General features: G+C 34.6%; 1 protein-coding gene across 1 annotated transcript in view; it reads right to left on the reverse strand.

The window, feature by feature from the left end:
- EYS (EGF-like photoreceptor maintenance factor) overlaps positions 1–21,755 on the reverse strand; it is a 1,911,700-nt gene extending 1,889,945 nt beyond the window's left edge. The window contains exons 1-2 of the mRNA XM_035296026.3: positions 20,811–21,755; positions 16,111–16,224 (exon numbers count right to left, since the gene is read on the reverse strand). Coding sequence (XP_035151917.3) covers positions 16,111–16,224; positions 20,811–21,558 — 862 coding nt within the window. The 5' untranslated portion in view covers positions 21,559–21,755. The remainder of the gene's footprint in view (positions 1–16,110; positions 16,225–20,810) is intronic.
- Positions 21,756–24,788: the final 3,033 nt, after the last annotated feature.

A 24,788-nucleotide genomic window follows, 5' to 3' on the forward strand; every position in this document is an offset into this window, starting at 1 on the left:
AGTAGTTGCTTAGAACAAAAGACTGGTTAAGACATTATTGAAAAATGATTATAAAAGTAGATAGACATCAATTACATAAACACCTGAATGCCATAAAAAGGATACCAGATTTGACTGTATTCAGAAAACGGGGGAAATAAAATTGAATGGGAAGTTGTTATGCCAAACAATAGCAAAAGTAGCAAAAGCTAATATTAATTAAATGCTTACCAAATATTTTACATGAATTGGTTCATTTAGTCTTAAGAAAAAACACATAAAAATTATGTTCAATTCTCTTTCCATTTAAATTCATCCTCTTGACAGTGCTCCATTTACTGGTTTCTTCATATTTTAGTGAATTTCATTTTTAAACAATTACCAAATTATAGTGAAGTCAGGATCACTTAAAAATAAATTGATCTTTATGTCTAATTATACAGACTTGATTTTAGTTAAATGTCCCAAATTACTGTTTCTACTTGAAAGGGCCCTGTTTAGAATCACTGAAGAGTTGCTTGTTTCACTGAGAACACATAAAAGTTCTGAAAATTAAAAAGAAAAAGAGAGAGAAAGAAAGCCACATTGACATTTGCAATTCTCTGTTGGTGGTATAGCTTTTATCAGATGAATTCTGTCACTGAAAACTAGAAAAATTATGCATAAAAACAGACAGAAATCTGCACAAAGTCCTTTAAGAGTGAACAAAACCAGACAGAAATAGAATGCATGAGTAAACTGAAAAATGTATCCATATAAATTACCTAATCTGAAGAATAGTAGGAGGATCACAAATGGCAGAAATAAAATGAATAGTGCCCCAGTGACCAGCAGGAGATTTCTGAGTCTATCATATGTGTAACTGTAGAAGGAAAGGAAAGAGAGATTTTGGCAAGTAACTCCTCAGCTAATATTTGGTAAATAACAAAAGAGGCTGAAGTAAAATTCTGTAGAATTTTTAAAATAAATTGACAACTGGATTCTAAGATTTTTATGTATATTAAAAGGATCTAGAATAGTCAGAACAATCTTGATAAAGACTAAGAAACTCAAGGATTTGTTTTATAGAACCTCAAGTTTCAATATAAATATATACTAAGCAAGAAACAATAGTATTGGCTATGGAAAGAAAAATAGACAAATGGAATAGAATAGAGATTATGGAACTAGTCATACACACATATAAGTTTAATTTATTTTTAATAAGATACCAAGTAAATCTATGAGTAAAAGAAACAGTTACCACATTGTGCTGAATTGTATTACCATCTATTAAAAAAAAAAAACATTTCTTCCAGATTTACTGGTTTGTGTGCATAGAGTTGGTCATAGTAACATCTGATGGTAGTTTGTATTTCTGTGGAATTGGTGGTTATGTCCCCTTTATTGTTTTTTATTGCATTTATTTGATTCTTCTCCCTTTCCTTTTTTATTAGTCTGGCTAGTGGTCTATTTTGTTAATCTTATCTTACCACTTCAATTCAATATAGTATTGGAAGTTCTAGCCAGGGAAATTAGGCAAGAGAAAGAAATAAAGCATATTCAAATAGGAAGAGAGAAAGTCAAATTGTATCTATTTGCAGATCACATGATTGTATATGTAGAAGACCCCATTGTCTCAGCCCAATATCTCCTGAAACTGATAAGCAACTTCAGCAAAGTCTCAGGATACAAAATCAAAGTGCAGAAATCACAAGCACTTCTATACACCAATAACAGGCAAACACAGAGCCAAATCAAAAGTGAACTCCCATTCATAATTGCTACAAAGAGAATAAAATACCTATGAATAAAACAAAGGAGATAAAGGACCTCTTCAAGGAGAACTACAAACCACTGCTCAATGAAATAAGAGAGGATGCAAACAGATGGAAAAACAACCCATGCTCATGATTGGGAAGATTCAACATCATGAAAATGGACATACTGTCCAAGGTAATTTACAGATTCAACACTATTCCATCAAGCTACCAATGACCTTCTTCACAGAACTAGAAAATAACACTTCAAACTTCATATGGAATCAAAAGAGAGCCACATAGCCAAAACAATCCTAAGAAAAAGGACACAACTGGAGGCATCACTCTGTCTGACTTCAAACTATACTGTAAGGCCGCAGTAATTGAAACAGCATGGTACTGGTACCAAAACAGAGACATAGACCAATGGAACAGAACAGAGGCCCCAGAAGAAATACCACACATCTACCATCATCCTGTTCTTTGACAAACCTGACCAAAACAAGCAATGGGGAAAGGATTCCCTGTTTAATAAATGGTGTTGGGAAATTGGCTAGCCATGTGCAGAAAGCAGAAACTGGATCCCTTCCTGACAGCTTATACTAAAATTAACTCCAGATGGCTTAAAGATCTAAACATAAGACCTAACATCATAAAAACCCTAGAAGAAAACCTAGGCAAAACCATTCAGGACATAGGCATAGGCAAGGACTTCATGGCTAAAACACCAAAAGCAATGGCAACAAAAGCCAAAATAGACAAATTGGATCTAATTAAATTCCAGAGCTCCTGTACAGCAAAGGAAACAATCATTAGAGTGAAACGGCAACCAACAGAATGGAAAAAGTTTTGCAATCTACCCATCTGACAAAGGGCTAATATCTCGAATCTACAAATAACTAAAACAGATTTACAAGAAAAAAACAAACAAACCCATTCAAAAGTGGGTGAAGGATATGAACAGACACTTTACAAAAGAAGACATCAATGAGGCCAACAAACATATGAAAAAATGCTCATCATCACTGGTCATTAGAGAAATGCAAATCAAAACCACATTGAGATACCACCTAACACCAGTTAGAATGGCGATCATTAAAAAATCTGGAGACAACAGACACTGGAGAGTATGTGGAGAAATATGAACACTTTTACGCTGTTGGTGGGAGTGTAAATTAGTTCAACCTTTCTTTAAGACAGTGTGGTGATTCCTCAAGGATCTAGAAAGAGAAATACCATTTGACCCAGCAATTCTATTACTGGGTATATACCCAGAGAATTATAAATTGTTCTATTATAAAGACACATGCAAAAGTATCTTCATTGCGGCACTGTTTACAATAGTAAAAACCTGGAACCAACCCAAATGTCCATCACTGATAGACTGGATAAAGAAAATGTGGCACATATACACCATGGAATACTATGCAGCCATAAAAAATGATGAGTTTGTCTCCTTTGTAGGGACGTGGATGAATCTGGAAACCATCATTTTCAGCAAACTGACACAAACACAGAAAACCAAACATCATTATGTTATCACTCATAGGTGGGTGTTGAACAATTAGAACACATGGATGCAGGGAGTGTGTGCATTGAGGAGAGGTGTTTTAAAAGATCTGGCAACTTTTCAGGATTCTCTGTGAAAACTTCTAAGATGAAGATAAGGAAAAGACTTTGTGTGGCTCTGTGTGTGTGAGTTCAAGTGCCTAAATCTTGTTTACCTATCGCTTTTTAAAAAATAATTGAAGTGTAAGCTAAATAAAATCCTTGGAGTTTTGCCTGGGCTAGTGAGAATTGGTGCAAATTCTTGTGTGTGTTTGCTTAGGAAGGTGAAATGACCAAAAGAGGAAGTAGCTAAATAATACAGATCTGTGGGCATTCTTTAAAAAAAAAAAAAAAAAAAAAAAAAACTCAACTTATCTGGTATTTTATTTGAATGGATAAAAATCTAATTTTCCTAAGGCAGCAACTTATTTCTAAATATAGATGAAAAATAGATAGCCATTAGACTAAATTGAAAGCATTTTGTTCTACATTTACATAGCCTTTGAAATACTAATTTCTTCTTTTTTTTTTAATTTTTTATTGGATTTTAAGTTTTGGGGTACATGAGCAGAGCATGCAAGACAGTTGCGTAGGAACACAAATGGCAGTGTGCTTTTGTTTCCTTCTCCCCTTCACCCACATTTGGCATTTCTCCCCAGGCTATCCCTCCCCACCTCCCCCTCCCACTGGCCCTCCCCTTTTCCCCCCAATAGACCCCAGTGTTTAGTACTCCCCTTTCTGTGTCCATGTGTTCTCATTTTTCATCACCCACCTATGAGTGAGAATATGCGGTGTTTCATTTTCTGTTCTTGTGTCAGTTTGCTGAGGATGATATTCTCCAGATTCATCCATGTCCCTACAAATGACACAAACTCATCATTTCTGATTGCTGCATAATATTCCATGGTGTATATGTGCCACATTTTTCCGATCCAGTCTATTATCAATGGGCATTTGGGTTGATTCCAGGTCTTTGCTATTGTTAACAGTGCTGCAATGAACATTCGTGTACATGTGTCCTTACAGTAGAACGATTTATAGTCTTTTGGATATATACCCAGTAATGGGATTGCTGGGTCAAATGGAATTTCTATTTCTAAGGCCTTGAGGAATCGCCACACTGTCTTCCACAATGGTTGAACTAATTTACACTCCCACCAACAGTGTAAAAGTGTTCCTTTTTCTCCACATCCTCTCCAGCATCTGTTGTCTCCAGATTTTTTAATGATCGCCATTCTAACTGGCGTGAGATGGTATCTCAATGTGGTTTTGATTTGCATCTCTCTGATGACCAGTGACGATGAGCATTTTTTCATATGATTGTTGGCCTCATATATGTCTTCTTTCGTAAAGTGTCTGTTCATATCCTTTGCCCACTTTTGAATGGGCTTGTTTGTTTTTTTCCTGTAAATCCGTTTGAGTTCTTTGTAAATTCTGGATATCAGCCCTTTGTCAGATGGGTAAACTGCAAAAATGTTTTCCCATTCTGTTGGTTGCCGATTCACTCTAGTGACTGTTTCTTTTACCTTGCAGAAGCTGTGGAGTTTCATTAGGTCCCATTTGTCTATTTTGGCTTTTGTTGCCAATGCTTTTGGTGTTTTGTTCATAAAGTCCTTGCCTACTCCTATGTCCTGAATAGTTTTGCCTAGATTTCCTTCTAGGGTTTTTATGGTGCCACGTCTTATGTTTAAGTCTTTAATCCATCTGGAGTTAATTTTAGTGTAAGGTGTCAGAAAGGGGTCCAGTTTCTGCTTTCTGCACATGGCTAGCCAGTTTTTCCAACACCATTTGTTAAACAGGGACTCCTTTCCCCCTTGCTTGTTTTTGTCAGGTTTATCAAAGATTGTATAGTTGTAGATATGTTGTGTTGCCTCCGGTGCCTCTGTTTTGTTCCATTGGTCTATATCTCTGTTTTGGTACCAGTACCATGCTGTTTTGATTACTGTAGCCTTGTAGTATAGTTTGAAGTCCGGTAGTGTGATGCCCCCTGCTGTGTTCTTTTTGCTTAGAATTGACTTGGCTATGCAGCCTCTCTTTTGGTTCCATATGAAGTTCATGGTGGTTTTTTTCAAGTTCTGTGAAGAAAGTCAATGGTAGCTTGATGGGGATAGAGTTGATTCTGTAAATTACTTTGGGCAGTATAGCCATTTTCACGATATTAATTCTTCCTAACCATGAACATGGAATGTTTCTCCATCTGTTTGTGTCCTCTCTGATTTCGTTGAGCAGTGAGCAGTGGTTTGTAGTTCTCCTTGAAGAGGTTCCTTACATTCCTTGTGAGTTGTATTCCAAGGTATTTTATTCTTTTTGTAGCAATTGTGAATGGCAGTTCGTTCTTGATTTGGCTTTCTTTAAGTCTGTTATTGGTGTAGACGAATGCTTGTGATTTTTGCACATTGATTTTATATCCTGAATACTAATTTCTTAGCAGTTCCTAGGAGGTTTCCTCTTTGGTAACGGTCACTAACCTTACTTGATGCAGATGAAATCACTTGTCAATGCAAAATGTGTTACAACTTGATAAAATAAAGCTTTAAGTTTGAGAAATACAGGTATATTTAAAATGGAAAAATGAAACCACACAAACACAGAAAGGGGAGCATCATACACTGTGGTCAGGAGGGGGGGCTAGGGAAGGGATAATATGAGGGGAGAAATAGCAGATATAGGTGATGGGGAGATGAAGGCAGTAAACCACCTTGCCATGTATATACTTATGCAACAATCCTGCATGATCTGTACATGTACCTCAGAACCTAAATTACAATTAAAAAAAAAAAACAACCTTCTATTAAATGCAAAAACTGACTGAGTGGATTATAAACCTAAACAGAGGGCTAAAACTATGTTTCCAGAGAAATTCTTTGTGACTTTGGAACATGCAAATGTTTCCTAAAGAAGGCACAACACCTAAAAATGTGTTTTTAAATGATAAATTGATTTTATTAACATTGAACACCTTTGCTTATCAAAATAATTAAATGAAAAAAAATTAAAAGATGGCTGGGTGCTGTGGCTCACACCTGTAATCCCAGCACTTTGGGAGGCTGAGATGGGTAGATAATGAGGTCAGCAGATCTAGACCATCCTGATCAATATGGTGAAACCCCATCTCTACAAAAAATACACACACACACAAATAAAAAATTAGCTGGTCATGGTGGTGCACACCTGTAGTACCAGATACTTAGGAGTCTGAGGCAGAAGAATCACTTGAACCCAGGAGGCAGAAGCTGCAGTGAACCAAGATGGCTCCACTGCACTCCAGCATGGTGACAGAGCGAAACTCCATCTCAAATAAATAAACAAACAAACAAGCAAAAACAAAGAGGTAAGCCAGAGACAAAAAAAAAAATTATTTGTACTATTTGCATACCTGACAAGTGACTTCTATCCTGGACAAACATAGTTTTCTACAAATCACTAATAAAAAGATGACTTAAAAATGGCAAAGTGAGTGAGTCATATTGGCTTTCAAGGGTTATATCATATTATGAGCCTTATAGAAATATACACAGCTAATACCACATTATTAAATATTTTGTTGACGTTTTCATGAATAAACCAGAGAAGCAACATATTATATTGGTTTAAGATCAATCATTGGGTCAAGTAATTTCAAATTATAATTATATTTCTACCATTTCCTTAAAAGGTAAAGTAGAAATGAGATTAACTATTTTATTTACTACTTTATGGACTTTCTGATAAAAAGAAAGTTGCACATCAAATAGCAGTTAAAATAATCAAAGAACATGAAATTAGCATACAAAAGAGATAGTCACACCCTCATCCTCTATGAAGAGATGCTTGGATAAAGAAAATGTGGTCTATATACACAATGGTATACTATTCGGTCATAAAAAGAATGGAATTCTGTAATTCCTGGCAACATGAATAAACCTGTAGAACATTTTATTAATAAAAACTGGTCAGGCAGAGAAAGGTAATTACTGCATGTTCTCCCTCATATGTGAAAGCTAAATAAAATTTAAGCTCACGAATGTAGGAACCAGCATTGTGAGTATTACCTTCTGGGAAGGGTAGGGAAAAGGAAGATGGGGAGAGTTTGGTTAACGGATAGAAACAAAATTATAGCTAGATAGAAGGAATAATTTATGGTATTCTACAACACTATATGGTGAATATGATTAGCTGTAATTTACTATGTATTTTCAAAAACCTAGAAGAGAGGATTCCGAATGTTCACAACACAAAGAAATGATAAATGTTTGAAGTGATGGATATGTCAATTACTCTAATTTGATCCTTACATATTGTATAGATGTATCAAAATATCACTCTGTATCCTATAAATATAATTATTGTCACCCCAACAAAAGGAAAAAAATCAATATTCTATACATGGAAAAACAATAAAAGGACATTCAAATTGGCATATATGTATATCTGTTTAATAAACTTAGCTAAATTATATGCTTTATTGAGCATTCAAGTCTTTTCATTTTATAATCAATTTACATTCTCATTTCTCAGTACAAGCAATAAAAAGTTTCAGTAGCATCCTGAGATCTCATAAGTATCAATAATTACTATTTATTAAGTTCACAGTATACACCACTTTGTTGGTAGACACATAAACTATTTCGAGACAACTTATAGCAGGGTGGAGAACACTTGAAATAATGTTTTGCCAGTAAATCTATGGAGGATTCATCACAATGGAAGAAATTAATTGGAAGGTTCATAGGAAGATTCAGTTCTTTATCGATGAAGTAACAAAGGAAATTGTTCATGTTAGTAATTGATACAGAGCCTTTGCTTTTAAATGTTATGTTATTGTGGATTATGCTGTGCTTGGAAATAAAAGCCACCATCAATGCTAATAATTATCATAGTGATTAGAGAATCAAGAAGAAAAATACTACAAAATAAAGTTTGACAATATAAAAGTAATAGCAACCCGGAGTAAACTTACATGAACTCCTACCTAATCAATGCCTTAAAAGCTATTTACATTGCCATAAATTATCATCCAAATTTTATAAATGCTGTCTTAATGATTATACATGTGTGCTTATAAGCTCATGTAACTCACATTAATTTTTAAAATTCCACTTATGAGAGCAAGGGCTAGTCCAATTCTCTGCATGGCAGGGGGTTAGAGACAGGGTTAAATTGACAGAGATTAATTTTCCAACCTCTACCACAATTGAGTTTCAAAATAGGATTAAAGTTCAATTATTAAGGATGAAGAAAGTTATATCGGATTTAGCTCCTGCCTGCTTTCCTTTCCACGAACAAAATTCTATTCTTCATAAATTCTACCCATTGGTGAAGATTACACAAATGGAGAAATAGATACTTTACATGGGAAGGTACTCTGTCTACCCTCTGATTTAAACTGCTAACTAAACATCTTAGACTATTCTCTGCTAATCAGATTTGGATCTCTTATTATCTGTCCAAAATGGTAGTTGAAGTTACCATATTCTGAAAATTTTTTATTTATCAAATGCCACTGCAAAACCTTTTAACATCACTTATCTTGGGTTCAAACCTCTCACCATCCTTACAAATAAATTTCCCTAGCTTGAAACTAAATTTGGTTTTGGTAGCTTTAATTTAGTCTTAAACTAAAAACGAAGATTTTATTTTCTGACAATCTCTTGTTTCTACAACAAATTCATATTTGAAAATGTGTCATAAACTAATAATGTATAGCATAATAATTCTAAATTTTGCTTGCATGATCAAAAATACAGCTTTAAAATGTAGCAATAAAGCTTATAGTTACACCATTAGAATAAGTCACTTTCTAATGGATGCATAAATCTCATATAACATTTTCAAATTCAGGATTACAAGGAAGAATAAATTTTCACATGGTTTCGGATTAGATTTTAATTCTTAATTTTAATTTTATAATGTCTGAAATTGAAGTTTGACCTCATGGCTAATTATTCTTATTTATACTCTATTTAATGATATAAAGATACCTGAAAAATCAAGAATTTGTTTTTCTAAGGGTTCTTCAGTTTTAAAATAGGATTGGCATACTCTATACCATATTTATTTGTAGTCTTAATGTAAATTTGATTTAGATATGGGTTACTAAACTGCTTTAGGTATGACAACTCTAATATTCCAAATGATTTGAATTCCAAAATTCTGTTTGGAATAAAATTCAAGAGCAATGAGAAATTGACATAAAGGCTAATTTTATAATAATCCCAATTGATAAGGCATAAGACATATTAATTTTCTGTACTTTTACTATGACTCATTGGAACATAATCTCAATTATAAATCCAGATTCATATATCAAATAATATATATTAATATGCACAGTTGATCACTGCAGAAAAATATATTAGTTTCTGAAGAGTTTTGAAGCAATCAACAATAAAATATTAGAAAATATATATGAAATATCAGATAAATGGTCTATTAGTTCGTTTTCATGCTGCTGATTAAGACATACCTAAGAATGAGCAATTTACAAAATAAAGAGTTGAAATGGACCTACAGTTCCATGTGGCTGGGAAAGACTCACAATCACGGTGGGAGGCAAGGAGGAATAAGCCATGTCTTACATAGATGGCAGCAGCCAGAGAGAGAGAACATGTGCAGGGAAACTTCGTTTTTTTAAACCATCGGATCTCGTGAGACTTACTCACTATCATGAGAACAGCACAAGAAAGACTCGCCCCCATGATTCACTGACCTCCTACTGGTCCCTCCTACAACACGTGGAAATTCAAGATGAGATTTGGGTGGAGAAATAGTTAAGCCATATCAGATGGATAGTTAGAGACATTATACATCTTTTAAATGTGATGCTTCCTGTGCACTTTTGTCACAGGCTGTAGGTCTCAAAAGAATGTAAAAATTATCCCTATTGTAGTTACCAAACCTTCATTAGGTAATCATTCTAGTTTGCTTAGGATAGCACCAGTTTATGCTCATGGAGAACAATACAGAATTTTGCTGAAATATCAATTATCTCCAAATGTTAAAGTACCATTTGTCCTGGATTTTTTTTTAACCAAGTACTATTGCATATAGCTTCATTAAAATAAATGGGGATGGGTATGATAAATCACCACTTGGTACTTTAAATTCTGCCATCAACTTTTCCAAGAGTGTGAGATATAGAGATACACATAAGCAGAAAATTAATTTTTAGCATGCAGATAATATGATAATATAGCCAGTGATAAACTACCTCTCTTTGTTTCAATGCTGTCCAGATGCAAATTTTATTGTGTCAATCATTCAAGGACAGCTTGTAGGACCTGGAAGACCCCAGCAGCCAAAAATAGCTAATTCCTCCTTATTTCAGTTTGTATGAAGAGAAGGTTACTAATAATGCTGCATTTCCAGCATTGGACTTCTGGGCTGCCACTGAGCGTGATCAGTGAGAGTCACAGGAAATTATGAGTTATGTCTATATTATATATAAGAGGAAAATTGAGGCTTCCAGTCTTGTCATAGGGTTTATAGATAATTGCCTATATGTTCTTGCTATAGAGGTTTGGTCAATTATTGTCTGGTACAAAACAGTGGTCAGTAAACTGTAACAGTAAGCCAAAAAAGACCTTCCACTTATTTTTGTAAACAAAGATTTATTGATATGGTGAAATTCACACATTTATGTATGTCTATGGCTGCTCTCATGCTATAATAGCAGAGTTGAATCATTGTGATAGGGACCATATGGCTCAAAGTCTAAAATATTTATCATCTAACCCTTTACAGAAAGTTTGCCAGCCCTTGGTATAAATGTACAACTATTTACATATTTTATTATACACTGATGAACATTTACTATTCTACAATAAATACAGAGTATTTCAAAAGAAACAATTTACATTTTGAATAAAATTTAGTTTCAAATTTATGTTCTCCTAGAAAATTAATGATAAATATGTAGTTGTCCCTAAACTGTGCCACTATTAATTATTCACTGTAGGATATTAGTGATGTTACTGACTGTATACAAACCAGAATGCATACATTAGTTGAGAAACCATCCACATTCTACTTTTTAAAATATTAGTAAATGTTTTAGAAGACTGTCTTCTGATGATGAGTTAGGTGCATAAGCAGAAGGTCTTCTTACATATCACTTTGTGAAGCATGTCTTTTCATTTAGATCAAATGACTGTCCCAAAATTACCTTTCTCATTTTTTATTGCAAGTTCCTCTGTGTATACAAAAAGTAAAGTAATAGTTGTCAAAGCGTCAGCTCAAGCAGTAGAAAACTTCACGCACAGTTAGAAAATGCCAGCTTCGGCTCGGTTGGTGACTTTCTCCTGTAATTCCAGCACTTTGGGAGGCCAAGGCCAGTGGATCACCTGAGGCCAAAAGTTTGAGAACAACCTGGCCAAGAAGGCGAAATCCTGTCATACTAGAAAAAATTAGCCAGCTGTGGTGGCATGCACCTGTAATTCCACTTACTCAGGACGGTAAGGCAGGAGAATCACTGGAGCCCGGGAGGCAGAGGTTGCAGTGACTAGAGATTCACCACTGTACTCCAACCTGGGTGAAAGAGTGAGCCTCTGTCTCAAAATATCAAAACAAAACAAAACCTTCAAATTTATAATCAGATAATTCCAGTAATGTTTTGATTTTTCCCTCCAATGTATTAAAATAAAGTTTTTCAAGGTTATTCTTTCAAAGGCAAGATACCTGATAATATTGGTAGTGCTATTGCAAATTTGTGAATTCAGCAAAAATATTTAAAAATAAAGTTATTGGTTTCTGTGGTGAAATTTTAAATATACATTTTGTTAAGTATGTAGCATAATACATGGTTTTGATCAAATATAGAAAAGTGTGGACTCCTGTGTCCTCCCAAGCCTAAACCAGGAGAAAGCTGAAACTATGAATAGACCAATAACAAGGTAAGAAGTCGAGGCAGCAATTAAAAGCCTACCACATAAAAAAAGCCCAGGTCCAGATTGGTTCACAGCTGAATTCTACCAGACACACAAAGAGGAGCTGGTACCATTCCTTCTGAAACTATTCCAAATAATCCAAAAAGAGGGAATCCTTCCCAATCATTTTATGAGACCAATATCATCCTGATACCAAAACCCGGCAGAAACCCAGCAAGAAAAAAAAACTTCAGGCCAATATCCATGATGAGCATAGATGCAAAAAACTCCGATAAAATATTGGCAAGCCGATTGCAACAGCAAATCAAAAAACTTATTCATCATGATCAAGTAGGATTTATCCTGGGGATGCAAGGCTGGTTCAACATACGCAAGTCTATCAACGTAATTCACCACATAAACAGAACCAAAAACAAAAACCACATGATTATCTCAATTGACGCAGAGAAGGCATTCGACAAAATTCAAGAGCCCTTTATGCTAAAAACCCTCAATAAACTCGGTATCGATGGAACATATCTCAAAGTAATAAAAGCTATTTATGACAAACCAACGGCCAATATCATACTTAATGGGCAAAAATTGGAAGCATTCCCTTTGAAATCTGGCACTAGACAAGGATACCCTCTCTCACCACTTCTATTCAATATAGTACTGGAAGTTCTAGCCAGAGCAATCAGGCAAGAAAAAGAAATAGAGGGTATTCAAATAGGAAAGGTGGAAGACAAATTGTCTCTATTTGCAAACAACATGATAGTATACCTAGAAGACCCCATTGCCTCAGCCCAAAAACTCCTGAAACTGATAAGCAACTTCAGCAAAGTCTCAGGATATAAAATCAATGTGCAAAAATCACAAGCATTCCTCTACACCAATAACAGACTTAAAGAAAGCCAAATCAAGAACGAACTGCCATTCACAATTGCTACAAAAAGAATAATATACCTAGGAATACAACTCACAAGGAACGTAAGGAACCTATTCAAGGAAAACTACAAACCACTGCTCAACGATATCAGAGAGGACACAAACAGATGGAGAAACATTCCATGTTCATGGTTAGGAAGAATTAATATTGTGAAAATGGCTATACTGCCCAAAGTAATTTACATAATAAACGCTAACCCCATCAAGCTACCATTGACTTTCTTCACAGAACTGGAAAAAACCACCATGAACTTCATATGGAACCAAAAGAGAGCTCGCATAGCCAAGTCAATTCTAGCAAAAAGAACTCAGTGGGGGGCATCACACTACTGGATTTCAAACTATACTACAAGGCTACAGAAATCAAAACAGCATGGTACTGGTACCAAAACAGAGATATAGACCAATGGAACAAAACAGAGGCATCGGAGGCAACACAACATATCTACAACCATACAATCTTTGATAAACCTGACAAAAACAAGCAAGGAGGAAAGGATTCCCTGTTTAACAAATGGTGTTGGGAAAACTGGCTAGCCATGTGCAGAAAGCAGAAACTGGACCCCTTCCTGACATCTTGCACTAAAATTAACTCCAGATGGATTAAAGACTTAAACATAAGACCTGGCACAATAAAAACCCTAGAAGGAAATCTAGGCAAAACCATCCAGGACATAGGAGTAGGCAAGGACTTCATGAACAAAACACCAAAAGCATTGGCAACAAAAGCCAAAATAGACAAATGGGACCTAATCACACTCCACAGCTTCTGCACGGCAAAAGAAAACAGTCACTAGAGTGAATCGGCAACCAACAGAATGGGAAAAGATTTTTGCAGTTTACCCATCTGACAAAGGACTGATATCCAAAATTTACAAAGAACTCAAACAGATTTACAGGAAATAAACAAACAAGCCCATTCAAAATTGGGCAAAGGATATGAACAGACACTTTACAAAAGAAGACATATATGAGGCCAACAATCATATGAAAAAATGTTTATCATCACTGGTCATCAGAGAGATGCAAATCAAAACCACATTGAGATACCATCTCACGCCAGTTAGAATGGCAATCATTAAAAAATCTGGAGACAACAGATGCTGGAGAGGATGTGGAGAAAAAGGAACACTTTTGCACTGTTGGTGGGAGTGTAAATTAGTTCAATCATTGTGGAAGACAGTGTGGCGATTCCTCAAGGCCTTAGAAATAGAAATTCTATTTGACCCAGCAATCCCATTACTGGTTATATATCCAAAGGACTATAAATCATTCTACTATAAGAACACATGCACACGAATGTTCATTGTAGCACTGTTTACAATAGCAAAGACCTGGAATCAACCCAAATGCCCATTGATGATAGACTGGATTGGGAAAATGTGGCACATATACACCATGGAATATTATGCAGCAATCAGAAATGATGAGTTTGTGTCATATGTAGGGACATGGATGAATCTGGAGAACATCATTCTCAGCAAACTGACACAAGAACAGAAAATGAAACACCGCATATTCTCACTCATAGGTGGGTGATGAAAAATGAGAACACATGGACACAGGGAGGGGAGTACTAAACACTTGGGTCTATTGGGGGGAAAAGGGGAGGGCCAGCGGGGGGGGGGAGTTGGGAAGGAATAGCCCAGGGAGAAATGCCAAATGTGGGTGAAGGGGAGAAAGGAAGCAAAACACACTGCCATGTGTGTACCTATGCAACTGTCTTGCATGTTCTGCACATGTACCCCAAAACCTAAAATGCAATACAAAATTTAAAAAAAAAAGAAAAGTGTGGAGCAGAAAATATAAGAAATGTACTGTGGTTCACCCATAATTCATAAATTAGTCATGATATTCGCACAACTGAAATAAAAATTATAGTTGCAAAACTCTCAAATAATTTTTAATTTTAAATGATTATAGAGTAATGGAACTAATTCATTGTGACAAAACTGTTATTTAAAAATTTTGTAATATGGCATAATGTGCTTTTTCTTGCTTCTTTTCATCAACATTCACATTTTAGAAATGTTTAAGTCTCAAAAGAATGACTTTGAAAATGAAACTAATGGCCCTGGGACACTTTGACATTTTAATAACAGAATCCTCTAAGTTTGGCTGCATCTTGCTGAAAATCAGTTTCAAGAATTTAATTAAAAAGCTAAAAAAAAAATAAGTATTAAAGAAATACATATTTTAACATTACAATAAGTTACATTTTTAAAATAAAACATTAAAGTTTTTTTTCCATGATGCAAGGAGACACTTAGCAAATTTAATAACAGTTCAAAAGTGTACGAGATTTTAAATATTATAACAATGCTTTGGAATAGCTGAATTTGTGGGAAACATTTGAGGAGGCTCCTGAATTTCAAGGATAAACTTACATACTAGAGCATAATGGAAATAAGTTGAGAGAGTCAACAAATTTACAGCATCTAAATTTAGCAAAACAGTCTAAAGAATAATAAATAGAAATGCATACAAACATATTTACATTTAGTGTAACACATGCAAAAAAAAGAAATCATTTACTTCATTATCTTGAAAAATGTTATCTAACAAACTGATTTTGAATAGAATAAAATATAGGACTCTGATGAAAATATTTTTATCTGCTTATTTTATACCAAAAAAATTTAATAATATCTTCTTTCTAGTAGACTATTTTTTGAAATGAACAGAAACCTCAACATGTGTTCAGTGAAAATATCCATAATTTAATATTTCATGGTTAAGAAGTATCAAGTAAAGACATTAACAATTTCAAATTCATTGATCATAAATGCAAGTTTGAAGAAAGATATAAGTAATTTTATGGTGAAAAACATGTAAACTAGCGCTCAGACTCTTCTTTTGCTATAAAACATTTAGCTGCATTATGATTTAATCGTAGTGACGAAATTGATTGATTTACTTTATCATAAAATAGTTCAGTATCTATAACCTCTAAAATTATATTTTTCAATAATAAAGGAAATAGTTCACATTTAATTTGAAATACATAAAATTAAAATTGTTTGTGCATATGTATATGTATATATGCATTTTACCTGAATATTGTTCATCGCATTCACAAATGAAACTATTTGAAGTAATATTGCTGCAGTTTCCATGGAAACAGATATGTGGTTGACATTGGCCAATTATTTCTGAGCAATTCTTTCCTGTAACATTGAAAAAGCATTTATTTACATTGCATATCAATATTATAACCATCAGTTTTCCCTCGTCTTTAATAATGAAAATATCAAATTATGACAAATGTAATTTCAGCCATAAAACCATGTTACACAAAGATGCATTTAAATTGAAATAAAAATTAATTTTGACACTTTATGTAAGTTTTTCATCATCTGACTTCAGACTATAATATCCAAATATTTTTTTCTGGATAGTGGTATTTGAGCTTTACTTAATATACATAATATTTAAAAATTTTAATTGTGTTCCCGGTAGATAATATTAATACATATAATAGGTACCAGTTTTTCAACATACACCGATAGCATTGCAGTGGTAATTTACAAAGTGATGCCTTCAAATGTGTATTGTGTCACAGCCTTTACTCCCTAGCCAAGGAACAATTCAAAAGGAGAAATGGCTGCCTGGATTCTCAAAATACATGCACAAACTTACCAATTCAACACTTATTTGCCCTTGTTGGCATATAAAATTTCCAAATCTCATTTACACATACTGTTGTAGTACCACTCTATCACAGTGGGACTTTAGAGGTTGTCTATTAAATTGATTTATCATTCACTCCAAATCGGCAATTTGACTGTTTTCACTTTTTCTCTAGCCTGCCTTAACTTTAATCACCTGATACACCTCAGCATAAATCAGGGATATAACTTGCACCTTCTATCACTCTATCATAGTGGGACTACAATAGTATGCGTAAGTGAGATTTGGAAATATAGCCTCCCATAGCAAACTAGTTCTATGCATAGTTAATCATCTTGTAATACTCTTAGTAGAGGAAATCCCAGGGCATACCAAGTGGACAAATGTTACAAAACAACTGCATGTAAATTTGCAATATACTTTTTACCCTCAGTTTAATTAAGCTCTTAATTTATAAGCAGTTTTTGCCACTATCATTGATGTCTTTCAAATTCCTTCTATATTGACATCCCTGCTTCACTAATGCAGAACTCCCCTTTCTTCATTTACCTCCAAGCAACCCTAAACATAATAAAAATATAAATGAAAATATAAATAAAAATCATTCTTTCAAAATGTTTTTCAAACATAAAAACTAAATTAACAGTAGAATGCTCAATAGGCCATGACCTAATTAAAACTTAGTGAGCTTTATAAGCTAAATTGTGCCCACACACCCCTGTCAAATTCATATGTTGCAGTCCTAACCCTCAGTATCACAGAGTTTCTGTATTTAGAGACAACATCTTTAGATAAGTACACAATTAAGGCTAAGTCAGGTTAGTAGTGTGTGTCCTAATCCAATGTGACTGGTGTGCTTCTAAGAGAAGAATGTTTGTACACATACTTACGGGGAAATGACAATATAAAGACACAGGGAGAAGATAGAAGTCTATGGACCAGTCAAATAGGTCTCAGAAGAAACCAAATCTACCAATACCTTGATCTTGGACTTTTGGCATCTAAAACTGTGAGAAAATAAGTTTCTGTTTTAGCCATCCAGTCTATATTTTGTTAGGACAGCTCTAGCAAACTAATTCAGTGAGCATTCTCAATTGTTTTGGCAATTCTACATATTTCATTATCTTCTGAGATTTTATAATTGAAGGAATTATTTATAATTAAACTGGAAAATGGAGTATTCTTAATGTTATAAAAATAACGAAGCATTATCTAGATATTTTTATACTGCTCAAAGTTTAATGGTTGAAAGCACCTATGGCTGTAAGAAAAAAAGCAAAAAAGAAAGAGAGAGAGAAATAAAGAGAAAGAAGGAAAGAAAGAAAAGAAAAGAAAAAAGAAAAAAAAAGGAAGGAAGGAGGGAGGGAGGGAAGGATAAAAAGAAGTAGGGAGGGAGGGAAGGAAAGAAGGAAGAGAAGGAAGGAAGAAAAAAAGAAATCTTGAGTAAGAAGCAAACCACTCTATGCAATTATAATAAAACCACCAAAATAATATCCCATGAACTATGAATGCACACATTCAAATTAATATCCTGACATATGGTAGAAATGTTCTGGCAAAATATCCTTTAAAACTCTTTGGACAGGTAAAAACAGATGCTTTAGAGGTTGTCTATTAAATTGATTTATCATTCACTCCAAATTAGCAATTTGGAGTGTTCTTTCATTTTTTTCTCTAGCCTGCCTTAACTTTAATCACCTGATATACCCCAGCATAAATCAGGGGTATAACTTACACCTTCTATCACCAACGCCAGTACAGTCAAATTAGAATTTGTTCCATGTTATAGAGACAATGTATTAAGTGGCTATTATTGGTATTATCTTCTGTAATGATCTTGGTACCAAGCTACTATCAAGTCAAAATGACTCTTTGAAGGATTGGATTAGGTGAATTTTACAGGCTACAATGGTTTATTGAGATCTTCCATTAAATCTTTTTTTGTTTTGTTGTTTGTTTTGGAGAGTTATTAAGCCAGAGGAAGGGCAATCCAAAAAAATGTAAATGATGCTACCTGAGGCTAAAGTGAGGTTTGAAGGGAATAAAACCCTACTTCAGAATATACTAGAGGAATTTGGGGTCATGGGAGGAAAGTGAGGAGAAAGATTGAAAAACTGTAGGGAACATTTACCACCAATGGAGTCAGCCTCTGACACATAGGAGAAGGAATCCCCCTAAAGCCTGCTTAACAAAATTACAGTAAAATCCCAGCAGGTGATCTGCTATAGACATATCTCTGCTCTGACCTTCCTTCCTCTTTTATGATCAAAATACACTACCAATCTGCTATTTTCCTATACTGTTATTGCCAGCCATGTCAAATATTTCTCTTTGTTAGATAAATATTTCTCTAATAAAGATAAATGGTCTTACCTATTTCACTTGTAATTCTCCATGCCAGGTGTGTCAAACTCTAAATAAAATAAATTCTCACTCTGTCACCCAGGCTGGAGTGCAATGGCTCAATCTGGGCTCACCAAAACCCGTGCCTCCCGGTTAAAGGGATTCTTTCGCCTTAGTCTCTGGAGTAACTGGGATTACAGGCACCCACCATCATGCCCGGCTAGTTTTAGTATTTTTGTAGAGATGGGGTTTCACCACATTGGCCAGACTGGTCTTGAACTACTGACCTCAGGTGAAATCCCCACCTTGGCCTCCCAAAGTGCTGGAATTACAGGCTTGAGCCACTGCGGCTGGCCTCCCCATTAAATCTTATCACAGAGCCTCTTCAACTTTGGCTCCAATGAAGTCAGCCTCAGGCACATAGGAGAGGAAATCCCTCTAAAGCCTGCCTGACAAAATTACAGTTAAATCCTTGCAGGTGATCTGCTTAGGATACAGCTCTACTCTAACCTTCCTTCCTCTTTTCTTTTTTTTTTTTTTTTGAGACAGAGTCTCGCTCTGTTACCAGGCTAGAGTGCAAGCAATCTCGGCTCACTGCAGCCTCTGCCTCCTGGGTTCAAGAGATTCTCCTGGCTCAGCTTCCCACATAGATGGGATTACAGGCACCCACCATCATGCCTGGCTAATTTTTGTGTTTTTAGTAGAGACGGGGTTACACCATGTAGGCCAGTATAGTCTCGATCTCCTGACCTTGTGATTCACCCGCCTTGGTCTCCCAAAGTGCTGGGATTACAGGCGTGAGCCACCACACCTGGCCCCTTCCTCTTTTATGACCAAAACACGCTACCAATCTGCTGTTTAATTAGGCCGTTACTACCAGCCATGTCATATATTTCTCTCTGTTAGATCATCCTGGTCTTACCTATTTTACTTGAAACTCTCCAGGCCAGGTCTATCAAACTCTCATTAAAATAAATTATTTCACAAGTTTCCGAGCTTTTAACATTCCCTACATTTCTTCAATCTTATTCCTCACTTTCCTCCATTAACTTTAAATTCCTCTAGTATACACTGAAATAAAGAGAGTTTTATTCTCTTCAGACTTCATTTTAGCCTCAGGTAGCGTAATTTAAAATTTTTTAGATTGCCCTTCCTCTGGCTTAATTACTCACCAAACATCTGTTCACAACCCTTCCTGATTGTTGCCTCTTTGAGCTTACAACCAGTTATGAATTATAGCATCTTCTTTTCATCCTTGTTACTATCACCTATAAATCACGTTCTGCATACCATACCAACATCCATTTAAAACATTACTCTTGGCTCACAATAACCAGTTTCTCTCCAATCCCGCCAAGCAGCTTCAATGACTGCCCTCCAAGTCAAGTTCCTTGACTTCCTCTACTCAGATGCATACTTCATTTTCAAGTTATCACCTATTCAAATACTATAACCTTGGGCATTTCATTCAGTGACTAAAAGCTTTTATATCACTCTGATATTCCTATTTTTTAATGTATAAGACATTAAGAATGGGAGTTGGGAAATATGTAAATATAGGTATTTCACGATAAAACATGTTTCTAAGAGGCCTTTTTCAGTTAAGCAAAAAGGCTATTTTAGAGGATCCCTAATATGATTTATGTATGTTCAGAATCTATATGTAGCCAATTCTAAGAAATCTAATTTTTAAAATGTAGTTTCATTTTTGTTATGTAACAGTTTGTGAATTCATCGTATTCTTGATTTTAATAAAATCGTGTATCTTAAACAATCTTACCTGTAAATGGGGGATGACAGACACATTCATATCCTTGCTTATCCCATTTTCCTCTTTTATTAATGCAACTGCCATTATTTTTACATGGTTTAGAAGAACATGCGTCATGTTCCTGGCAGTATTTTCCAGAAAATGGAGGCTGGCAATGGCAACTATATATCTTGCTCCAAACTTCACTAAGACATTTACCATGACCAGAGCAAATTTCTGAACTCAGAGATTCCTGGCAGAACTGCTGTTTCACTGTCACATTTAGTCGAAGTCCCAGTGAACAAAGTGATGGACCACTTGCCATGACTGTGATAAAATAATGTGTCCCAACACTCAGCCACTTAGAATTAACAGTGTGCATTCCTTTTAGTCTGCAACCAAAAAGTAACTGATCTTCAGTTGTGGTATTTTGCACACAGTCAATGAAAGATGTTTCAGAAACGTTCATCAAATTTATTTCTGGAAATTGAAGAGATGGTTCAGAAGAAATTACAAGGATATCCCCTAATTGAATTTGCAAAGGGCAAATTTGGGGAACAACTTGATTGCCTGAAGTATCTATTTTAGTGTTTACACCCAAAATCCAGCAATCTCTGTAGAAGTCCATGCAGATGTTTTCTGTTAGTGTCCAATTTACCACATATGATGAGGGTTGTGGATGCCATTCTTCCACCAATTGCCGTCTACATGTTTTTCCATTTATAAAGGAGCCGTGAAAAACCACCAGGCTCAGAATGATGATTGATTTGTCAGTCATTTTCAGGCAACTGTATTTTACAGTTTATCATAAAGAATTGCTACAAAATGGTGTTTTAAGTATTGCTGGAAATTTCCAAGCAAAGTTGTTTTAGGGATTCCTGGAATTGGCTTTGTTTCTATCCCCAAAGTGCAAGTAGCTTTGATGACAATGTGCTTTGACGGAGAAACATAGGAATTCAAATGTTGCAAATATTCCTTTAAACAGAAAAAAATACATACATTGTTAGTAAAGTTTTTCCTAAATTACTTAAGATAAAACACATGCTAGCTCTTTCTGTCCATTTAATAAGAGCCTACAATTGCAAAGATAGTGTCACTAGCAGCTTGGGGCCTTCTTTGGGAAAGTAAGCCTAGAAAAATGTGATCAAGATATGTTGATTTGGTCAAGCCCTATACAGTCACCTGATTTTGAAAAGTTCTGGTTTCATGACATAATTTAGCCAACAACTTTTTTGGTTTCATGACATAATTTAGCCAACAACTTTTCATGAAACATGAAAAGTTCTGGTTTTATGACATAATTTAGCCAACAATTGCATTTTTTACAAAAATACAAACTTTTGTATTTTCTGTTTACACTAAGCTTCAATCTAATCAAAACACAGCACATACAAGATTCTTTTACAGATGGTTTCAATTTTTTGAGATATAATCATTCCTCTTCTGATTAGTTTTCAAAAAACATCTTTAAAACATAAAGAAGTAAAAACCATTTAAATATATTTTTATGTACTATTTTATGTAAAAACAAGCCTTAAAATGCCTGATAGTGACAATCATATTCCTCTTCTGAAAATCCAAAGGATGGGAGCTCCCATATACATACAATTCTGTTGTGCAAATGACTAAACCTAGTCTTCATTAACTTCTGTTGGAATTATGGAAGGTGGCAGACAAAGAGGGAAAAGGAAGTCAAAAAGCAATAATGAAAATATTATAAATATAAGTAATATGGTGGTAACTGAAAGAAGGAGGTCAGCCCATCAATTCTGTTGGAAGGCATTATTGCTTCTGGAGGGCAAGAAAACATAAAGGATTCCTGAGTTTAATCCATTGACTTTTCTTTTGAAGTAACTACCAATTATTGAAGGTTTTCTCTGTGTAAATCACTCTATTACTTGATTAGCAAACTGCAATCCTCACAATAAAACTCGACTTTTGAGAGGAAAAATAAACGATGTCAGTGAAAAAACATGCTCTTTGGATCTTAGTTATGTTATTCATTCATTCAATGTCCTTAAGCAACCTGAGATTTAATTCTCTCCACTTTTAAATAGGTACGCTGGGGAAAATTACATCTAATTAACAAGTTATTATTGAATATTGAATGACTATGTAAACATATATGAGTTACTCAGTAAATAGTAGCTTTTATTTTTGTTATTGCACAATTGCACCCAGCAGTTAAGTGGCATTAAAATTCATGTTTTTCAGATTTAAAATATCAGCATTTTCTGCTATACCATAAAGATCAATTAAATGTTGTTAAAATAAATTATTTTATACCATTATATAATTTAATTCATATCAAATCTTTATGGTAAGTCCAATATGTTAATGATCTTAATGGCTATTCTAGATCAGGCAGAAATCAAATTTGAATTATAAATTACCTCTTTGCAATTTCAGTTCTACACATTATAAATCAACAAAATATAAATTCACATGTGACATAACACAAATATGCATGTAGAAAGATAAAATATAACTTCTACAGAATTAAATGTTCTACACAATCATGTTAATTTCAAACATGTGAATCATTTAATTTAATAGAGTTCAATTATTAATCTTGCTAAAGGTTTAAAGAAATACTTCAAACAAGTATATTTGAGCTCAATCTATGTGCAAGGCGATATGCTCAGTACTAGGATTCATCAATGATCAGTTGGAATGAAGTATCAATGGAAAAAATTAAGAACCCAGTGAAGGAGACAGATCATCAGACAATCAACAACATCAAATTACTATCAACAAAATAGTCTAGTGGGCTATGAGACATGTAGCAAGGACATTTAATCCAATGTAGGAAACAAAGTCTAAGCTAAAATGATGAAATGGAATCATCTGGGAAAATTGCCAAAGGAAAAATGTTCCAGGAGAGAGTATCTATCTAAAGATTTTGAGGTGAATGTGACACTGGATGCCTTTAAGGATGTAAGAGAAGTGAGCTTTTCTCATTAAAGAAGAAAAAGGAATTACAATTAAAGATAAGCACTTGATTTAGGAAGAGATTATATCAAGAAGGAGCAGCCATTCTCGGTAAAGAAGGTCATATTTTATCCGAGAGCAATGAAGATTTCATATAGGTGATTAACAACAATAAAAAATTAAATCCTCACTTAACTTTGTCCATACATTAATTGAAACTATGACTTCAAGCAAAACAACATATGTCAAAATCAGTATTTTTCTCTCTTCAATGTTATAATGAAAAAGACATTGAAGAAAACGATGTTGTATGACGACCAGCATGCTGCATGTCATTTTGCTTAAAGTCACAATTTTGAAGAACCTGTCAACTACAATGAGAGCTCACTGTGTTTTAAGCATTAGTCTGGTTTCAGAGTGAGGAACACATTGGTGAGTGGAATTAAAAGAATTGAGACACTTGTGGAGGAGACAACAGCACTAATCTAGTGAAACAATAATGAAGACTGATTAGTACAGACGCAATACAAATCTAACAATGGTGGAGTCCATAAATATTGAAATGGCATAATTACTACATCTCCAAGACTGTTGACCTAAGGAAAGAGAAGAAAATTCAGTAGGACCAGATGGAGCAATACCACAGCAAAGAAGAGGAAGAAGTCTGGTTCACTTATGCATACATTCAATTGAAGGCCTACCTGAGTCATTGCTAGCACACATGTTCAGAAATCAATTATATATACATTTATGACCACAAGAGGAAAAAGTTGTGTTTTAGAGAAAGCTGTAAATCACTAGGCAATATTGAAATACTCTTGTACTTGTAAATCACAAATTTACAGTAGTAGCAACCTGTATATTATTTTCCCAGTAGCTTAGTTAAAAAGGATACAATAAAGATTAAATAGCAAATAAGATAAACACAGTCACCAATTTATTTCCACATGTAAATGCAAAGAAACAAATCACATTTGCATGGAAGCAAAATTAGGTCTGTGTGACATTTTTAGACACTGCAGATGTGAGCTCTCATTATTGTTGGGCTAATCCCATGCTTCTTAAGGAACACTCTAG

The sequence above is a fragment of the Callithrix jacchus genome, chromosome 4 (assembly GCF_049354715.1).
Source record: "Callithrix jacchus isolate 240 chromosome 4, calJac240_pri, whole genome shotgun sequence".
In the NCBI taxonomy this organism is placed as follows: domain Eukaryota; kingdom Metazoa; phylum Chordata; class Mammalia; order Primates; family Cebidae; genus Callithrix; species Callithrix jacchus.